Here is a 19,619-nt window from a genome sequence, read left to right as displayed (position 1 = left end):
TCTGCTGCCTGCTTTTCTCTTTTGGAAAGTTCGAGACAGATCAGCAGCGGTGGACGTGGCAAAGCGCATACGGGGGCAGATGGAGTACATAGTATACTAATACCTGGACTATGAGTCAGCGGAATTTATTCTGTTAACATGACATCATTGCGTAAGCGCAACAGGAAGTAGCCACGTTGTGGAATGTTCTGGTATGTTCTAGAAGGTTTTACACGCGAACTTGTGTATATAAACTGGTGCGCTATCCAGACTCGTAACTTGCGCTTTGGACTTTGCATGGTTGTTTACCGTTTCACCATGCCGAAGACCAAACAATGATAGGCAATCCCGCTGGTCTGAACAAAGACGTCGGTACAGCACAGCCTGATGAGAAGATGGCTAAGTTTCCTCAGGCAATGCCTCCGAAGGAGCAGACTTCTGACCGGCCTTTACTGCCCTATCACAACACTGACGCCACCAAAGGCTTCCGCATTCAGGTGCGAGGGATTAACGTCAACTTTTATTAAAACTTTGGGCAGCGTTACCAAAAGGAGATCACCATACACCAAAGGAGATCACCTCTTGGATCCCATTGCTGGAGACTCTGCCTAAGATAGGACAATATCTTCTCCAACTGACACCCTAGAACACCGGCACCAGTATTGCTACTCATGTCTCCACGTCTACCGCTACAAACACCCCCACCGGAAGCGTCAGGAGCAGCATGCCAACCACGCCACCCCCGACGCCTCCGCTGGATCCTAAGGACTACGAGACTTTAGAAACCTTGATGTGGGATGGCGTTGATGAACACCTCGAATCTATGGTGTTGGAAGTGACGCTACAGCGAAGTCATGGTTGTAAGATTGACCATCCCAGTCAGAAGCAGCACTCATGCTTGAACCTACTGGATATTATCGATTTGGACGTGGTGGATGAAGGCGTTCAGCGCTTAATCGAGGACAAAGTGCTCAGCAGTTTCCAGGCCAAAGTCGAAACAGACCAGTGGGCTGAGGGTAAAAATCGACAGTTCCTCAAAGGCACTCCCATTGTGAAATGGCAGCCCATGTACGTCACCAGGGTGCCCATCGATTTCAAGAAGGGCTACCTAGTCGACCAGGCAGAACGGACCCTGGTGATCGTGGATGACCTGTCACAGCACTCTTTACCAAGGGGAGTCACCTTCGGAATATCAGCGTAATCTACATCGTGCAGAATCTGTTCAACAAAAAGCAAAGATAATCGCACCATCAGTTTAAATGCTCACTATTTGGTGTTGTTACGTCCTATGTCCTCGGTGGATTGTTTCGTTGTCGCTAGATCGAGGCCATGGCACATATCAAAAAGATACCCCACTTTAAACCACGGCAGGGGTTGATTCACGACATGAAATCACCGCATCCGGTCCCTTCTACTGCCAAAGCCTTAAACACGTTGGATGGGGACATGGAAGGCATTATAAAAGACAGAGCCGTGTCCAGTGAAGACAAGATTCGATGGCATCAACACGTGCTGCAACGCTACCTGACATTTCAAGATCAATACCAGCAACGAGTAGCTCCATCCACTCCCACGACGATTCCATAACCACCACCACCACCACCAACACCGCCAGCAGCCACGCCAGACGGGAAGAAGGCGCAACCTCCCACCGTTGAGGACTCTGCGTCAAAGAGGGTACCGTGAACACTCCGATGCCCCTGACTGTCCCTCATCCTTCGCCCCAAACCCTTCGTCCTGCTCCACGCATGTTATGGAAACCAATGGAGTCGCAGAAAAAGACGACACACACTCCTTCAACGACCACAGGCGAGCGACGTGTGTGTCGCCCTGGCTTACGGTCCACGCCTGGCAATGTCCCGCCACAGACCAGGACCCCTTATTAAAAACCCCGCCTTCTGACAGAGTAAGGTTAGTTTCTCCCGGGGACGTTCTGCCACAGCACTTGTTTTATATGCCGCTACCCAGTAATAGCTCGCTCAACCATTTATGCGGAATACGTTGACGCATTACACCACACAGCTCTCTCAACCGATTCACCTGTCTGGCAAGTGGGAATGTGGACTGGCGGAAATACAGTGCCCGCGATAATGGTACATTGTAGGTCGCGACGAGGCCTGGTTTTATGTGTTTCGGCAAGATCGTACCGACCAGAATTTCCCGCCAGAAGGATATTACCCTACATAGGCCGTGAACACCAAATTGAGGAAGAACACCAATGGCTTTGTTAAACCCGTGGCAGGTCATATCTTCACATCACAGCAGCCATCGAGTACATTCCCGTACAGAAGAAGCATTTCTCCACGATCGAAATCAATATAAGGGATGACACGGGCCACTTGAAGATGAGGATTTCAACGGCCAACGGCGTGGCTTACCTTTCCTGTTATCTGCTGCGGCTTAAAGACTGACCATGACTATGTCGGACGCTCAACAACCCTACTTAGCGTATTATTACAACCATCATGGTGGAGGTGGATTTTCTGTCTTTCGGGGAGTGCGAATATAACGTCAAGAAAGCCCTCAAAGGCCAGGCCGTGGTACGATGTAAACGCCTGATGGTCAAATTCAGTCGTCTGATCGGTCAGTCGGTTGACCTATTACCTCCTCCTCGCGATACTCCTCGGCCCAATATAAAGCGAGGTCTATCCCAACCTAGCCTCACTAGCCCTCAGAAGCGCCCTAGGACACCCACCGCCTCCCCCAAACGTCCGACGAGAACGCCCAGCGACATCTATGCCTACAGCCTACAGCCCAATTGTCAGACGGTGGTGCCGTGGAATTTTTTTTTTTATATCCATCGGGGATCAGGACATTCAGTTGGACTTGGCTAACACGTATTTGTACGTGAAAACCAAACAGGTGAATGGCAAAGATGAGACACTCGCGTAGGGCGATCCGGTGACACCGAACAATCTATGGTTGCACGCTACGTGGCAAAAGTGAACGTCTCCATCAACAACAAGCTCATCAGTGCCTCCACCAACGTGTTAAGTCTCATTTGAAAATGAGATTGTACAAAACTTAAGGGATGTTTAAACTTTTAACGTATGGTCGGGTTGGGTCGTGGTGCGAGTTAGTTTCGATGACGAGATGACCTTCACCGTTAAAGATAGTGGTGGTGGTGGTGGTAATGGTCGTGGTGTGGTCCAAGCAAACGCTGGAGCCACATCCTGTTCAGTCGATCTTGAAGGACATGCACCGCAGACTGTTCTTCGGTGAGTACGGCACTCAGCTTACCAACAAACCTAACTATCAAAAGGCCATTATGCAAGGGAATCCCAATCACGGCGGCTGCGGCAGCTTTGTTCTCCAGCATGCCTTGTATGCACTGGTCTAACCCCTTAGGCATCGTGGGAAAGAATGTGACGGAGAAAGTGGGTTGAAGTTTAAATACGTTTCACATCCGTTGCAGGCACCTAAGACTAGAAACTAGCTGGATAGTCACGCCACTTGACCAAGTGGTACCTTTTGCCCCGCTCCGTCTTTGTGTCTAACACAGTCTCCACTTGGCACTACGTCTCCGGGGATGTCTTCATGGGTTGGAGTTCCGTCTCGTAAAACGTCCCTTCCAACCCCTCCCCGGTTAAAGTCTTCCAGAGTATAGACCACAGGTTCCCTGGGATGACGGCAAAGGATGCGGAAGACTCTTGACTCCTATTGGGGAGGAGGATTATTCTCGAAAGTCCCCTTGACTTTGCCGATTCGGAGGAGATCCCCCACGCGATAGCGGTAAAGTCGTGGGAGGACGTGTGGAACGGTATAACCAGGCACGAACCTCCTTTTCGTTCTTGGTAGTGACGGTGATGGTTGCTCGCCCGCTTTTGAAGATGGTCTTGAATGTGTCGATGGTGCGGATGGGCACCACCCAAGCGTATTTAGAATGTCTATGCACGTCAACAGGTATCGATTCCCATCGTTGTATTTGGCAAAGGCGCTCATATCCACCAAAGTCCGCTTTCCACTGACTGTCGATTCCACCCACTATGACCCGGTTTAATGGTGATGCCGGACTGGCGATGGATACTGACTATACACGTCTCACTGATATGCACACCGTCGCAATACTCCATGTTCAAAGTGCAAACAGTATCCCGCTGGTGGACTGGCTTTGGGAGTGTGGTAAGGGTGGTCTCGCATTGTTCTCCGTTCCTCCTTACACTTTTCTTCATTGGTGGGTGGTGGTTATCTTCCGTCTTTTTTAACAGAAAAAATGGTAACATATCCTTAGTCACCAGGTGTGATACACATTGCAATCTGAAGTGAATATAGCTAAACAACCCCCCCCCCCCCCCCCACACACACACACACACACAGCAACAATGGTAGTTACATGCGTGAGGAATTATGCTATAGCTATACAAATGGATATAACCTACCAAATAAAACACACCTAGATTATAAATAAAAAAAAAACAAGAGTGGAACCTTACATAATTAATTTCTTACATACCTTTGTCTTTGGGAGCTAGTGTTAAACGTTGTTTTGGAAATGGATCTTGCGATTATCGGACTAAGAATGGTATACGAATGTCGGACATGACGCTTATATTTGAGGAACTGTCGAGCTTTACCCTCAGCCCACTGGTCTGTTTTCACTTTGACCTGCAAACTGCTGAGCACTTTGTTCTCGTTTGAGTGCTGGACGCCTTCATCCTATACGTCCAAATAGATAATATCCTGACTGTGATGGTCAATCTTACACGCCACGAGGCGTCACTTCCAACACCAAAGATTCGAGCGGTTCATCAACGCTGTCCCACATCACGGTTTCTAAGTGTGATGTGGGAGTCTTGTGTCCTTAAGATCCAGGGGAGGCGTCGGCGTTGGTGTTGTTGGCATAGTTGGCGTGCTGCTGTTGGCGCTTCCGGTGAGAGTTTGGTAGCGGTACTGGTGCCGGTGTTCTGGGGTGTCCGTTGGGGAAGACATTGTTCTGTCTTAGGCAGAGTCTCAAGCCATGGGATCCAAGAGTCAGTCCGGACGGATACACCGCCAAAAGATGGGCAATATTTCCCATCTGAAGAGTACTGTACCCACGGCTTGATATTCACTTGATATTCACATACCTCAAATAAAACTACCAGTCACCGGTTTTGGTCATGTTAGCACACCGAAAAACTGACCAACACATTCTCAATACGGCGAGTGAGTCACTCTCTGTCCACCGTAGGTGGAAAGCTGGCTGGCATGGAGTGGATTGCTTTACCGTTCACTCCCTGCTCGAAGGTGAAAGTGAAAATCTCCCAGGCGTCTTCCGGAATGGTGATCTCCTTTTGGCAACGCTGCCCAAAGTTCTGATAAAAGGTGACGTTAATCCCTGGCCGCCTTCATCGTCTTGGGAGGTATTGGCCTTGAAAAATGAGCCATTTCCTCATCAGACTGTGCTGTACCGACGTCTTTGTTAAGACCAGCGAAATTACGGCGTGTTGGGTCTTCGGCATGGTGAAATAGGGAGGTAAGACTGAAACACGCAAAGTCCAAAGTGCAAGTGACGAGTCGATTTTGGGGGGTGAGGGGGAGATCGCGCTTGAGCAATGACATCATGCTGACAGCGCATGACCCTTCCACCAATCATCACGCCCCATTTACATCTCCTCTGCCTCCTCCTACGCCTCCTCCGCATTCTCCTCACCCACCAATCACAATGCCCTATTTACGCCTCCTCCGCTTCTTCCTACGCCTCCTCCGCTCCCTCCTCACCCACCAATAAAAATAACCCAGGCTTTACTCTCCCGCATCACCCACCCAACTTGATGAGGAATGTTATGAGTAACTGTTTGATATTATGAAATTTACCGATACTAGAACCACACATGGGTGAAATTTACCTTTAGATTAAAGATGAAAAATAAATTCGAATTATAAATGCTTAAATATGACAACAAATATATAACTTATTGTGAACCAAGAGAATCGTGTTTTGCTGGTTCCCGTTTTTTCTCTCCAGTTCTCTGCGAAATGTAATTGCTGTTCGTGGACATAGTCAGTCTCACATACCATCAGTGGACATAGTCAGTCTCACGCACAATCAGTGGACATGGTCAGTTTCACGCACCATCAGTGGACATGGTCAGTTTCACGCACCATCAGTGGACATGGTCAGTCTGACGCGGCATCACTAGATATAGTCAGTCTCACGCACAATCAGTGGACATGGTCAGTTTCACGCACCATCAGTGGACATGATCAGTTTCACGCACCATCAGTGGACATGGTCAGTCTGACGCGGCATCACTAGATATAGTCAGTCTCACGCACAACCAGTGGACATGGTCAGTCTCACGCGGCATCAGTTAACGTAGTCAGTCTCACGCACCATTAGTGGACTTAGTCAGTTTTACGCACCATCAGAGGACATGGTCAGTCTCGTGCGGCATCAGTGGAGATTGTCAGTCTCACACGTCATCAGTGCATATAGTCAGTCTCACGCACAATCAGTGGACATGGTCAGACTCACGCGGCATCAGTTGACGTAGTCAGTCTCATCAGTAGACATGATCAATCTCTTGCACCATTAGTAGACATAGTCAGTCTCACACACCATCAGTGGTCATGGCCAGTCTCACACACCATCAGTGGTCATGGTCAGTCTCACACACCATCAGTGGTCATGGTCAGTCTCATGCACCATCAGAGGACATGGTCAGTCGCATGCACCATCAGAGGACATGGTTAGTCTCACACACCATCAGTGGACATGCACCATTAGTAGTACACATAGTCAGTCTCACACACCATCAGTGGTCATGGTTAGTCTCACACACCATCAGAGGACATGGTCAGTCTCACACACCAGCAGTGGTCATGGTCAGTCTCACACACCATCAGTGGTCATGGTTAGTCTCACACACCATCAGAGGACATGGTCAGTCTCACACACCATCAGTGGTCATGGTCAGTCTCACACACCATCAGTGGTCATGGTCAGTCTCACACACCATCAGAGGACATGGTCAGTCTCACACACCATCAGTGGTCATGGTCAGTCTCACACACCATCAGTGGTCATGGTTAGTCTCACACACCATCAGTGGTCATGGTCAGTCTCACACACCATCAGTGGGCATGGTTAGTCTCATGCACCATCAGAGGACATGGTCAGTCTCACACACCATCAGTGGTCATGGTCAGTCTCACACACCATCAGTGGTCATGGTTAGTCTCACACACCATCAGTGGTCATGGTTAGTCTCATGCACCATCAGAGGACATGGTCAGTCTCACACACCATCAGTGGGCATGGTTAGTCTCAGTATATCATGATGGTGAGGAGAGAAAAAGCAGAACATTTGAACATCTACTGTAGTTTAGAGGTCCGTTCTTGTCACTAAATAGGTATGTTGGTCTCATATATGACTGATCAAGTCAAGAGGAGCTAGGATTGAATATTTCAATGTAAGTGCATGGGTGCAGAGCTAGAAACGTCATCAGTTAGTCGATTATAGAATCCTTGTTTAAATGGTCTTTTTCATGTTTCAGACAGTAAAGAATTTTTGTTTTGACAAGAAAACCTAGTTTATTTAACATGGCCCGTTTCCTTTTTCTTACAGGAAATTGCATTTTATAAATGTATGTATGTTGTCGTAAGAGGAAATAATTTGTTTGCAGGTGAAATTAATTATCCACCGCGTAGAAAATTCCTTCACGGTGGAAATATACTTACAATACAAAATAAATTTCCGTGCAAAATTACATTTTTTGTTTAAAAAATGATTTGTTTGAACATAGGTATACCGTTTGACTATTGGCCATACTCATACGTAACAGTAAGAAAGAAGTCACAAGAATTAAATTATATTGTATGAAACTAATAAGCCATCATATATGCGGTCCACATCGCAGCCATGTTGAGAATTTGAGCTTGTTTATATAATTTGGTAAAGCCACTTCACCATGATATATTTTCCGATTTAAAGAAGAAATTCTTCCTTAAGAAGTCCACCACACACACCTCCCGCAAGGCGTGGACCACAAATACCTCCCACGAGAGGTCCACCACAGACACGTTCGCCGAGAGGTCCACCACAGATACCGTCCCACGAGAGGTCCACCACAGACACCTCCCACGAGAGGTCCACCACAGACACCTTCGCCGAGAGGTCCACCACAGACACCTCCCCGATAGGTCCACCACAGATACAGTCCCACGAGAGGTCCACCACAGATACCGTCCCACGAGAGGTCCACCACAGAAACTATTTGCTTCATTAACATTTCCTAAAAATTGTATTTACTACAATTTCGAGGCTGTATACTTACTGTTGCCACTAATCATTTATCTGAGACTACGACACTGGATATATCTTTTCTTGTTCACAGACTTTATTTCATTTGATACATTATATACATTATATATGAACACTACTTCAGCTTGAAATGTTCACCTGCTGACAAAAATGAGTAATGGATAGTTACCAATTTGCTTTTTGAAACTCTAGGTATCACGCATATCTGACTAATTTTTCCATTGATGTTTAGACCGTTCTCAAGAATATATAAAGCTTTATGGCCATAGAATGCGAGGGACTTTATATACACTGTGTATCAGTAGTGTTATTGTATAAGCTAGTATCATGCAATTTTCAAGTAACGATTTGCTCCAAAACTTGCAGTTGTTATCATTGGCCTAGAGGGTATGTCCTCGACTAAAAACTAGTATTACAGTGCTTCATGACTGATACACTAATAGCGTTGTGTGCGTTTATATGGTGATATGTTATTCATTGGAAAAGTTGCTGGCAATGCTACGGGTGGTGTTACCGGGTCGATGGTATTAATCGTAATGGTGTGTGTTCTTGCTTCGCAAGAGAAGAGCTAAGTCCCAGTACATATACGTCATTATAGATGTATGACTAAGTGCTATAAGTGCTATAAGAAAAATATGATAATTTTCAAAATATTTATTGAATTTTAACATCGGCCATCCTAAACGGCAATAAGACAGCTAAAAACAAAATATTTAGTACGTATATAACCTGTGAAATATTCTTTCGAGGACCCGATGTCCTGGAAATCACTGATCTGTTGGATTTGTTATTTCAGGATCAAACAGAGTGGTGAGAACAATGTTGACTACAATAGTGAGGATTGGGATAAAGCTGTAAGTATTTACAATTTGTCAAGCTTATCATCTGCTTGGAGTGCTGTTATCATTTTCTTAAGCGATATGGTTGAGCGAGATATCCATTATGATGGACCATTCAGCAACATTAAGCAATACTGATTTGATTACTTAGTTTTAGTAACTTTCAACCAAGGCAGCAAAACCAGTTTTGCATATGTGTAAATTAAACGTTGACATTTGACTGGACATATTAAATTGATATCGACATGATGCAATGAACAAAAGAAAATACCATTTCCTTAATTAAGGTTTATTTCGTTACAGTATGTATACATTTCTAGTGTTCAAGCCAGCAAAGGTACAAATTGCCCCAAGCCTTCCGAACATTATAAGAAGCTGGACATAAATTGGGACGATGATCGTGTATATTCTGTTACTCATTCCAACACACCGCACAAGGCCCACAGCGTTTATAGTCTGGAGGTATATGAGGACAGACAAGACATCCAATGTACACGCCATATACAATCACCTGAACTTGATGAGCCATGTGTGACTGGTTATGAGGACATTGGAAGTACAGACGATCAGTATTCATACCCTGGAAATGACATCGCTTCTCCACAGGAGACAGAAGCTGTATTACAGTGCATTGTAGAGAAAAAGAAAGAAGGAAGTAGCCAATCATTTACAGTTGATAATGAGCTTGGGAAACAGAAGACTCCCTATTTTGTATTTTACGCTGACACCACGACAGCTGCAATCACTGACGATCAGCCGTATGGACAAGCTCAGGACGGCTATTTCTTCATTGAGAGCTATCCTGTCGGCAAGAGTTCGGTAATGTCTTCAGGTGATGGTCTTTACGGGGTGGACGGTGATGGCTATTTCGTACTGGAAAAGGGTATCCCCGACTATGGGCCCCAACTATGATCACTACGCATACAGTCGTGATAATGAGAATGGGCAAGGTGAATACTCAGCCTTTAATTGACGTTCAGCTTTCAGACGAAAACTAATGCGATTAACATGGAAATGCTGACAATTTAATGGATCTTATATTATACAGAATATACATGATTAATAATGACGTAATGTGACGTTTTATGAATACAGAGAAAAGGCACCTGATACAACAACGTGAACTCTATAGGGTTTATAACAGTGTGATAACTTATATATCCGATTACATACAACCAGTGACGAAAACAGCGACGGCAATGTGCTATTTGGTGTCTGGTCATACGGCGGCATTAATATTGTGATAAATAACTGATGACCAAAGCAGCAATAACTGTGTGATAATAGGTCCTTGGTCAAATAATCATTAAACACATCTGCGACGACAGTGTGATGATTGGTATCTGGTCACACATAACCGGTATCTAAAGCTGCCAAAAATGTGTGATAACTGTCGTGGGGCCAAAGACAAACCCATCAGTGAAAACATTTTTTTGTATCTCAGTCAGGGCTGTATGCCAACAGATCATATGCTACAAATGTAGAATGGGCACATCTCATACACTGTATAGCTTACGTAGATAAGGTGAAGGTGTCTCAATTACAATTAAGTTGCGTTATATTATGAGTGTACAAAAACGACCAGATGGTTCTGCTGTGTATCATACGCACTGGGAAAAAGTAATCTTCCAAAGAAAAGAAATCTCACACAAATCGTAGCATTTTAAACGTATTTTACATTTATATCATTTTACATGTGCACGTGTTTATATACTCATTTGGAATACTCAGGCTACTAACCGACTGTGGTGTTGCTGTCGTTTATCTAGGGTTCATAAGACAAACATGTATAATAATTATGTGAAGTTAAATCTCTCATTACATGGTAATCTGAAGATTGCCCCTTTGTATAATAAGCGGTTGTACTGTTTGGCTGCTTTTTTCCCGCTTTTCACTGTAACAACATGTATGGCTATGCTTATCCGCCCAAGTTCAGCGTTAATGCAGGTGTTGTTACGTGTCACCGGACTCCTGACAATTTTCTCCCAGAATAGTGCAGAATTCAGACTCGCCAGGGTGACGCAATGTCATCTGGTAATGAACTTCACAGGCAACAAATACATATACAATGCCTTGTCTTTAAAAGAGAATACGTTACATGCAATTATGAAAAGAAAATCCAACTAAATTGTAGTATCACTGGAGTCACCATTGCTGAGTTAATATTCCTGAGGTCATTAATGTATGGTAATGTTTAAGGTTGTAAAATCAACTATTTAACTGTAACAAATTTATGGGAAATAAAATCCTGATTGGGTGATTTAAAGCAGAGCGTTTGGAAATCATTGCTCGTGACGTGTCGGTTTCGGTAAAAAGTTTTGAATATTATAAATCTGAAAATATACGCATTCTAAATAACCAGGGATTTAACATCTCATTTAATGTATGAAATGGATCTTTTTCGAAACCCATCTTTTTCCAGCTTAACAGAACATGAAGGTACCTTGTAACCCCAGTACAGTTTAATATTCTCCGACAAAGGGTTCTGAGATGTTTTTCAGATTATCAGAGTAGGTCTAATTAACATTTTGTTCAGTTTTACATGAGGTGTATTTAGTTCTTATTACAAGAATATAATATATAACAAGAATATGGAAAATAGGGAACATGTGAACTTAAACCTGAGTTACATATAAAACAATAAAAGAAAATAAAACAATTTGTAATCAGAACATCATCAGAATGTAGTGTGTTAATTTACGTCTAAATGCTAATATAATTCAACATGAATATAACGCCGATACTATACTTTTGGAAAGATCATTCAACTCCATATATAACAGATGCTTTATCTGAAAAAGAACATGATAAAATCAAAAGCCTTAAGCTTTGTTGGTGTTAACAGAGTAGTATAGACATTGAAGCGTTGATCTGAAATTTGAACTTCGCCAAAACAAGTATGTCCAGTCACCAAACAAATCCATAGCAGCGGTTATTTTTCAATATATAAGTCTGCGCAAGTGTCAGAATGTTTAAAATATATAATAACACTACTAGTCCTCCGTTAACTGCCCTGTACTTTTCACACTTTAATTTGCAGCTCAGTATTATTCGTATGCATCAATGGAAGCAATAGGGCCAGTCTTGAGATAGACCCACTTTCAATTATTACCCTTAAAATCTTTCTTGATTCTTGTTAGATGCATTTAGCTATTTGAAATTTAATGTAGATTTATGGACTATATTCATATCGTGTCGCGTCACATGATTCTTTTTTAACTTTGCATTTGGCTGTTGAATGCTGTAAGGAATATTACTCACCATATCGAGTCTTTGGAGTCAGTTTGGACATTATAGAACGGACTAATGCCATTAGAATAGACCCTGTCATTCCAAAGGCAGCAGCTGTAAATTACGAGACAAAATAATCAGAACTACACTAATTACTTTGGTCACTATATCCTTGACCTCTTGCATAGTTCACCAAGTTAACGATGGTCGCGTAATACAAATATCTGGGAAGTTTTTCACATACTGGTATATTTCTGTATATCTATATGTATTTTACCCTTCTTCCTCCCCCTAGGATCAATAAGCTACTTTATCCAGTGCTGGATTTGAACACACGAACATAGTGGAGTATATTTGTGGAGTGAGATACCTGCAGTTTATCTTTTCAATTTATGTAGTTATGTTTATGAACCACACACATTGGCTGGCTATTATGATATGATGATAAAATATGATGATAAAAACGTTCGTTTATAGGATGCAAAACTATACGGCAGCTGTATATGGGACAGGTTCCCTTTAGGGTAGGTAAAATTTTGTAGGCTTGGTTAATCAACACATTTCTATGTTACCTGTACATACATATGTAGACGACGGTGTAGGTTTGCACAAGGCATTTTATAACAAAACCTGTCAGACGCAGAGAGCATGATTCGAGGCCTAGACTGGTATCTTTAAGACACTGCTGACCTCAACAGAAGAATTGCAGCAGCGGCTTGTAAGACTGCCTGGACGGCCCCGAATTCTCCAGTTTCCACAAAATTCCAGCGGAGTGGACTGTCAATCTGATAAAGCGTTTCCACACCTGGCGCACTGAATTGAATGAGCGAAGAGATAAAATATATAATTATGCATACCATGTAAAAGCCTCTGGATCAGAGTCATTGGTGTAAAATCTGACCGCACGTTTCAGGTAGGTGAAGTTTGTTGAATGACGGCTGTTGTCGGTTGGGCACTTGTCTTATAGAATAAAAAATGCTAGGCATACATTAACCAGACCTTAGAAAATGACGATGACAAGCGTCAAGTGAAATCCCCAGTACTGGATCATAAAGCCCACCACTAGTGTTGCACGTCAAACCGCTTGCCGGTTAGACATTCCAGCACTGTTATCTGCAACGACCCGCCTTTTGTTGCTGTAACGTCGGAAGTGTAGGCAAACCCAGCCAGAAATACTACCGGAATTTGTCCAAAAATGCCCTCTATAAAGTGTACGAGCAGTAAATAGTTTAGAGAGAGTCTAAAAAAATGACCATAAGGTATCCAAAACACCAAAGAACTAAGCCACACATTGACAGAACGAGTAACCAGCGTCGGCCTATGCGATTAGAATATGTGCCTAAAACAAAAGTGGTGACAATGGCTGGGAAATTGGTGATAGCCGATAAGTATAGCTGCCAGCTAGCCGACCATTCCTTGACCTTCACTGTGTCTTGGTAATACCAGCTGCAATGGTTACCTTTGCAATCAGAGAGTCCAGAGTCAAACACAGCTCTTCCATGCATAACTTCGTTAAACAGTATTAAATAAACGTATTTATAAGACAGGTAAAATCCAGAGATAGAGCCGAACAGGTTAAGTAATACAATTCCTTGAAGGATATACAAGGGACGCATAGAACTAGTCGTTCTACTAGGAATGTTTCCGAGTGTTTGGTTCCCACAGACAGATGCCTGTATGGTCTGAAACTCCATGTCTCTCAGTGTCCGACAGTTAAATCCACATAGTAAGCTGTTTCCCTCCAGAACTGTTCAATAATAATTGTGGCAGGTTAAACTATAATTATAGGGGATTTGAAACAAGCTAGGTTTCGCGCCAGTGAGGGTGCAGTGCAACACGTGAACGAGATTATGCCCCTTGTGTTCACGTCATTCAACCTGGCTCGACTGCATGTCACATGGGCCTTGAGAAAAACGCTGATTTGGGTCGGTACACAATAACAGACCGTACAGCTTCAGGTTATTGAATTCATTAGTCGCAGAACGCTTCATGTGACGAGATTATATTTGCTGATAATATTTCAGTTAAAAAGTAATTCAACCTTTCTTGCATCTGTTGCCGAGACCAATATATCTATGCTAAGGGCACATAGAAATGTTTTACAACGTGTGTTTTGCCATTCGTACTAAGGGATTACTACATTGGGTTAGTAAATAACTCACAAGCAATTTCGGGTTCCTTTCAGGTTGCATTGTGCTCAGCCTGTAGATTTAAGGTAAAGTGTTCTCAGCTCCGAACCCACACGCTGCCATGGAGTAAAATTTCACACTTTTGCCATTAGCCAACAATTAGAATGTCCCACTATAAGGTGGGGCAATTAAAACAGAAACAGTTGACGATTCATTTAGCTACGATATACATGTACCTTATAGATAGTGTTTATTGTGTAATATGTCACTACTGTTGTGGCACTGGTTTTAGTTAATGAAGCATTTATTATCATTTAATATGTGTGACCAGTGTGATACTATTTGTCACTTAAGAAGCATATTCCACTAATTTGTTGAAATAACGCAGTTTTATGCTTACAATCAAACGCTATGTTCAAACACATGTGTCCTTGTATGTAGTATTGGTTCATTCTGTCTAAGCACACAGATCAGTTATGTGAAGTACATTTCCATTGGCTGACTTGTCAAGTCTATAGTTAATACAATTTAATTAACTTAGCAAATTTTCAGTCCTCTTGGTTATTAAATTGTGAATTCCTGTTGTCTGTTATTACAGTTTTTTTCTAATATCGCTATAGCTTGACAAGAGAATGGGTTTGAGTACAAGATAATTTTGCCAAAGTTAAGGTCTTACTCTGTATCATGCCATCAATAAAAGTCCACAAAATATAAACAGCAAAAACACAAGTGTTAAGTATTTATTTATTAGCCAAATGTCTGAGCTCTTCTTTCTCCAAACACAGGAAAATCGTACATTAAAGTATAAATAAATAAAGTAACCCAACAAAATTTAAAAAATTATTTAAAAGCACCAAAAAGGTAATAAATATGTCATAATTAGCAGTTAAATATACGCAATGTTCAAAGCGAGATTTTGCTCAAGAAGTTGCAGATCTATATACAAAATATGAGGGTCTCAGATCTTATGGAATAGGTACATTAGGAAATCGCTGTTACGATCCATGTTCATTTATAAAAGTGTATGATTGCATCCCCGATTTGCGGGAATGTATAGAAAAAAACACTGTCGTCTCCATTCTTTCGACGACCTCGAAATTAACATGTATGTAGTTTCAAAAACTGCTATAGTTTTGGCCTGACATAATTAATTGTATGCATGCAAACAAATATGAAATTTTATTTGGTTGTCATGCTTTTCTCGTTTGGCAGCAGTGCTGTAGTTTCATCGGCACGTAAAATCGCTTTGGCTGGTAAACTGCTGACACGGGTCACCCAGTAGATCCCCCTGAAAGTAACAGCGAGACTACTAATTATCAAGCGCATAGTAAACCCAACGTTTAGATACCCACGGTGATTACAGTCACGGTATAGAGTGAGTTAAGGCGCAGATTAAGACGTTTATAATCTAGGCGTCGAAACAGGCATTCGTATACCAACCGTCAACCATAATGAACGGTAATTCTAGGTCATTAATCGCAAGATCATTTTCCAAAAGAACTAAGAAAGTATATAAAGTAAGACGCTAGGACGAATTGATGAAAAGAAAAGCATTCAACAGTTTTTACCATTGTTGTAATAATACTTGTTATAAAAGTGGAACCAAACATTACGGTTTTAGTTTCTTGGTATAGTTCCATACAAATAATCACTGGAATTCATATAATAATACAACCTATGATAATTTATTATGATATTTATTTCCATTAAATACATAAGCACAATCTATTACAATCTAGTCAGATAGCGTCTAGCTTACCCGTAAATAAAGAGAACCACACCAAGTATTGCCGCCATAACGAAGAAGACGATCCCATGTTCTTCGTGGATCGTTGATTTGTAGATTGCGTTGAACAGGACCCCGCCCGTTATCGTTGTGGCTGCCTCTGCACAGGCGACGCTTGCGAACATACTGCCTGTTGATAGACCAACTCAAGTTCTGAAGTTTGACATATGCTTTTGATGACTGAAAAATTGTTAAGTACACCGTAAAATACATATATACATATATTCTGCTTTTTTGATTTTTCCCCATCAGATTATCTCGTTGTGAGCTTATTTAGGAGAACTATAAATCTTATGACAGACCAATCAGGAAGACTGATTGAGCTGACTAGCTATATATTTACGTAAATACATATGTAACCAATTACAATACATTGTTTAAACGGAATTGTCCGGTGCTATTGTATACTTTTCATTTGACCACTTGTTAATATGCGCTGCATTGACAGATTTTATCACAATTTTAGCTGGATCATTTGAGTTTGCTGTTTCTATATGGTGTTAAGGGACTCACCGATGTTCTCTGGAGCCGTAGACTTAGACATAATAGATCTGGTCATGGCCATCAGCCCTATCCCTGGCATCCCGACAACGGCAACTAAAAACGAATACACAAAATGTTCCTTAAGAAAATTCGCGGTGAGAAGTTTTTTTAATTAACATGTAATTTGTAAAGTTCTACACCGAAAAACTTACCTGCATACATTTTAAGGTCCGTGTCAGCAAACCCTTGAAGAACAAAGGAGGCTATTTTGGCCAAACCACAGGTTACTGCGATCCCAATGTCTCCCAGACAGCACTGCATTAGTCGAATTACAAATGTGGCCGCCAGAGCCGAACACACAGATTTGATACTGCCAAAGTAGCCTATTTTTATGGAATCCCAACAAAGTGGGCGATTCTTCACGTACAGGGTTTCTACACCAATGGAGCCTATATAGGTAATCGACGTTATAAAGAATGCTGTCCAACACAGTATTAGCTTACAGCGGATTAAGCCTTTATCTTTAACGAAATAGATGCGAAAGACTCTCTTCACAGCTGATGCAAAGGCAGTAAACCTTAGCTTCTCTTTCGGTGTCTCTGGTTTAGTCTCGGGTAACGCCATTTTAATGGTTACAAAATTTATCACAGATATGGCAATGACTAGTAAATTCGGATACGTGTAACCACAACCCTGGATCATATAGCCCAAAACGAGGCTGCCGACACCGGCAGAAAGTATGGCCGAGGCTTCGATAATGGCTATTAAGAAGGATCGACGTCTGCCCTCTGATGTAATGTCAGAGGAACCAGCAAAAGCGCCCAACAGAAAGCAAGAAAACCCACCACTAAACCCTTCAAGTAGATGCCCAATTAACAGATAATATAACGAGAGAGTCCAGTGGCTAACTACAGCATAGGCCGCTGCGCGAATCATAATGCCACAAACAGGCAAAGCGAAGAGAAATCGCCTGCCCATACGATCGGAGAGGGAACCGAATACAAGACACATGATCACGGAAGGTACCCCTGTGGCCACTGACAGGAATATCTGTATTTCTGCCGCTTTCTCCTCAACATGTTCTAGGTCATTGTACCGACTGCTATTTTCATCAGTTTCACAAACAGAAATGTTGGAAACGCTTGAATCATTGTGATCAGATTCCACCAGGTAAAATATAAACTGTACACTAAGAGAACTCTGAACTGCAGAGGAAAATATGTACAAAAACGTAACGACGTAGATTAGGAGAACACGGCCCCCGAATGTTCGGGGAGCTTGAATAACTTCCGTGGGCGGCAGGACATGGGCAGACTGGTTCTTCGCCTGTACATCTTCAAGGGTAGCCATACCGGAGTCGCCCACACTCTAACGTCCTATGAAGCACCGGATAATTATGTATTTTCCCGAAACTTATCAGCAACGTTGCCCCGCAGTTCAATGTCTGAAAACAGCTATGTTGCCAGAATATATTGGCTTCACGTGTACACGTACAGACTGGTCATCACGATCATTATTTCGCTGTACACAACACACAACCTTTGGCTGCGCTAAACCAGCTGTGTCACTATACTTAACCTAAAAATTGAACCACATTTATGTTGGTACAAACGAAGTAGAGCAAGTCGGTGGATCTGTTTTTTGTCTATAACCCTACGCACGTTAAGTCTGCGCTGCCCTGGGTGAAAGAGGTCGTTTCAGACGAAAGCCCAAGTCTGAAGATAAAGTAATGCAAGCTAACTCAGTGCGCTTGACCTGCTCAAGCAGTATGTCAGTATTAACTTAATGACATCTACTGTGACGGGCGGTACATGCAGGCAGACGTGCAGCGCAGGCTGCCCCATGGTTATGCTGTAAATCGTATTTATGTGTACACATGTATCTAGGTCACATCCTCTTCAACTCTTCGTGAAACGGTCGTCTTTTTAAAGTTATACATGGCCTGATCAGCTTAATATGTGAGATAGCCTACATTGTATAGTATACACGTATAGTTAAGAGGTACGGAAATACATACATTATTTCGTGTAGGCTGCTTTAAAAGAGGAAGTTGTAACTTCCTCGCTTGGCGTTCAGCATGAAGGCGATAGTGCAACGACTGGTTGACCCGTATCAGTGTAATGGCTCGGGCGGGGCGGCTTACTTGCCTTCGGTAAGTCGTCTCAGTGATGCAGCACTAAATAAAAGAGCGGTGGAAATCCGTCCTGCAACAAGGAGGCACATTACACGTGCATGCACCCTAATGATTCCTTCGTCGTCATATGACTGAAAAATTGTTGAGTACGACGTTAAACCCCAAGCACTCACTCACTCGTGTAGGCTGTCAGTATATGCATATGCAGTACTTTTTTCGCTCTGAAATTTGAATGGATCTTATTGATTTTATACAGACATTACACCATGAATAAAGGAGAATTACAATTCCTTAACTGTAGTTTATTTATTCATTGTTTACTAGCAAAACATGCAATCCTTACTTTTACCTGGACTTCAATCAAGGAAAGCTCAATATTTAGATGTTATCGCACAGAGAGTCAAATAATGTGGTTTAATTGTTGATAATAATGGGTTTCGGGCGTATGGCAAGCAGTTTTACTTTTTAATCCAATTTTTTGGATTTGTTAAAATAATTTAAGATATTATGAATTCATTTTATGATATCATAAAGTGGATTTATGATATCATAAACTGGATTGGATTTAAGATGTAATCTATTCATTTCATGATATCAGAAATATTAACCATTTCTTGTGATCTTGAATTCAGTTGACGATATCATTAATTAAATTAATGATATCTTGAATTCAACTCTTGATATCTTGAATTCATTTCATGGTCTCATTAAAGATGGCGAATCTATCTCAGGCTTCACTGCGTAGCGAGCGTCCGACGATGTCGTGTTTGTACCATTTCACTCATCCGGAGT

General features: G+C 42.4%; 1 protein-coding gene across 2 annotated transcripts; it reads right to left on the bottom strand.

Annotated features, from left to right (window-relative positions):
• Positions 1 to 15,188: 15,188 nt before the first annotated feature.
• Positions 15,189 to 18,381, bottom strand: LOC135471419 (lysosomal proton-coupled steroid conjugate and bile acid symporter SLC46A3-like). 2 transcript variants are annotated; one of them, XR_010444438.1, is made up of 4 exons: positions 16,906 to 18,381; positions 16,724 to 16,807; positions 16,184 to 16,390; positions 15,189 to 15,712 (listed from the first exon to the last, which is right to left on the bottom strand). XR_010444438.1 is itself a non-coding variant. In XM_064750649.1 (4 exons), the coding sequence occupies exons 1-4, from the start codon at positions 18,041 to 18,043 to the stop codon at positions 15,604 to 15,606; spliced, it is 1,488 nt and encodes a 495-aa protein (XP_064606719.1). In that variant the 5' UTR covers positions 18,044 to 18,381; the 3' UTR covers positions 15,189 to 15,603. The 2 variants fall into 2 exon arrangements, 1 of the variants encoding a protein (XP_064606719.1); XM_064750649.1 differs by having other exon boundaries at positions 16,184 to 16,340.
• Between the last annotated feature and the right edge of the window lie 1,238 nt (positions 18,382 to 19,619).

Source organism: Liolophura sinensis, chromosome 7 (genome assembly GCF_032854445.1).
Source record: "Liolophura sinensis isolate JHLJ2023 chromosome 7, CUHK_Ljap_v2, whole genome shotgun sequence".
NCBI classification, from domain to species: domain Eukaryota; kingdom Metazoa; phylum Mollusca; class Polyplacophora; order Chitonida; family Chitonidae; genus Liolophura; species Liolophura sinensis.
The sequence above is the reverse complement of the archived record's forward strand: the minus strand, read 5'-3'. Positions and strand labels throughout refer to the sequence as shown.

Excerpts from the sequence above, each read along its gene's own strand:
- LOC135471419 (XM_064750649.1), bottom strand. The coding sequence starts at position 18,043 with ATGGCTACCCTTGAAGATGTACAGGCGAAGAACCAGTCTGCCCATGTC. Across the intron at positions 16,808-16,905 it reads GGACCTTAAAATGTATGCAG|TTGCCGTTGTCGGGATGCCA; the intron begins GTAAGTTTTTCG and ends ATTCGTTTTTAG. Across the intron at positions 15,713-16,183 it reads GTGGTTCTCTTTATTTACGG|GGGGATCTACTGGGTGACCC; the intron begins GTAAGCTAGACG and ends TGTTACTTTCAG.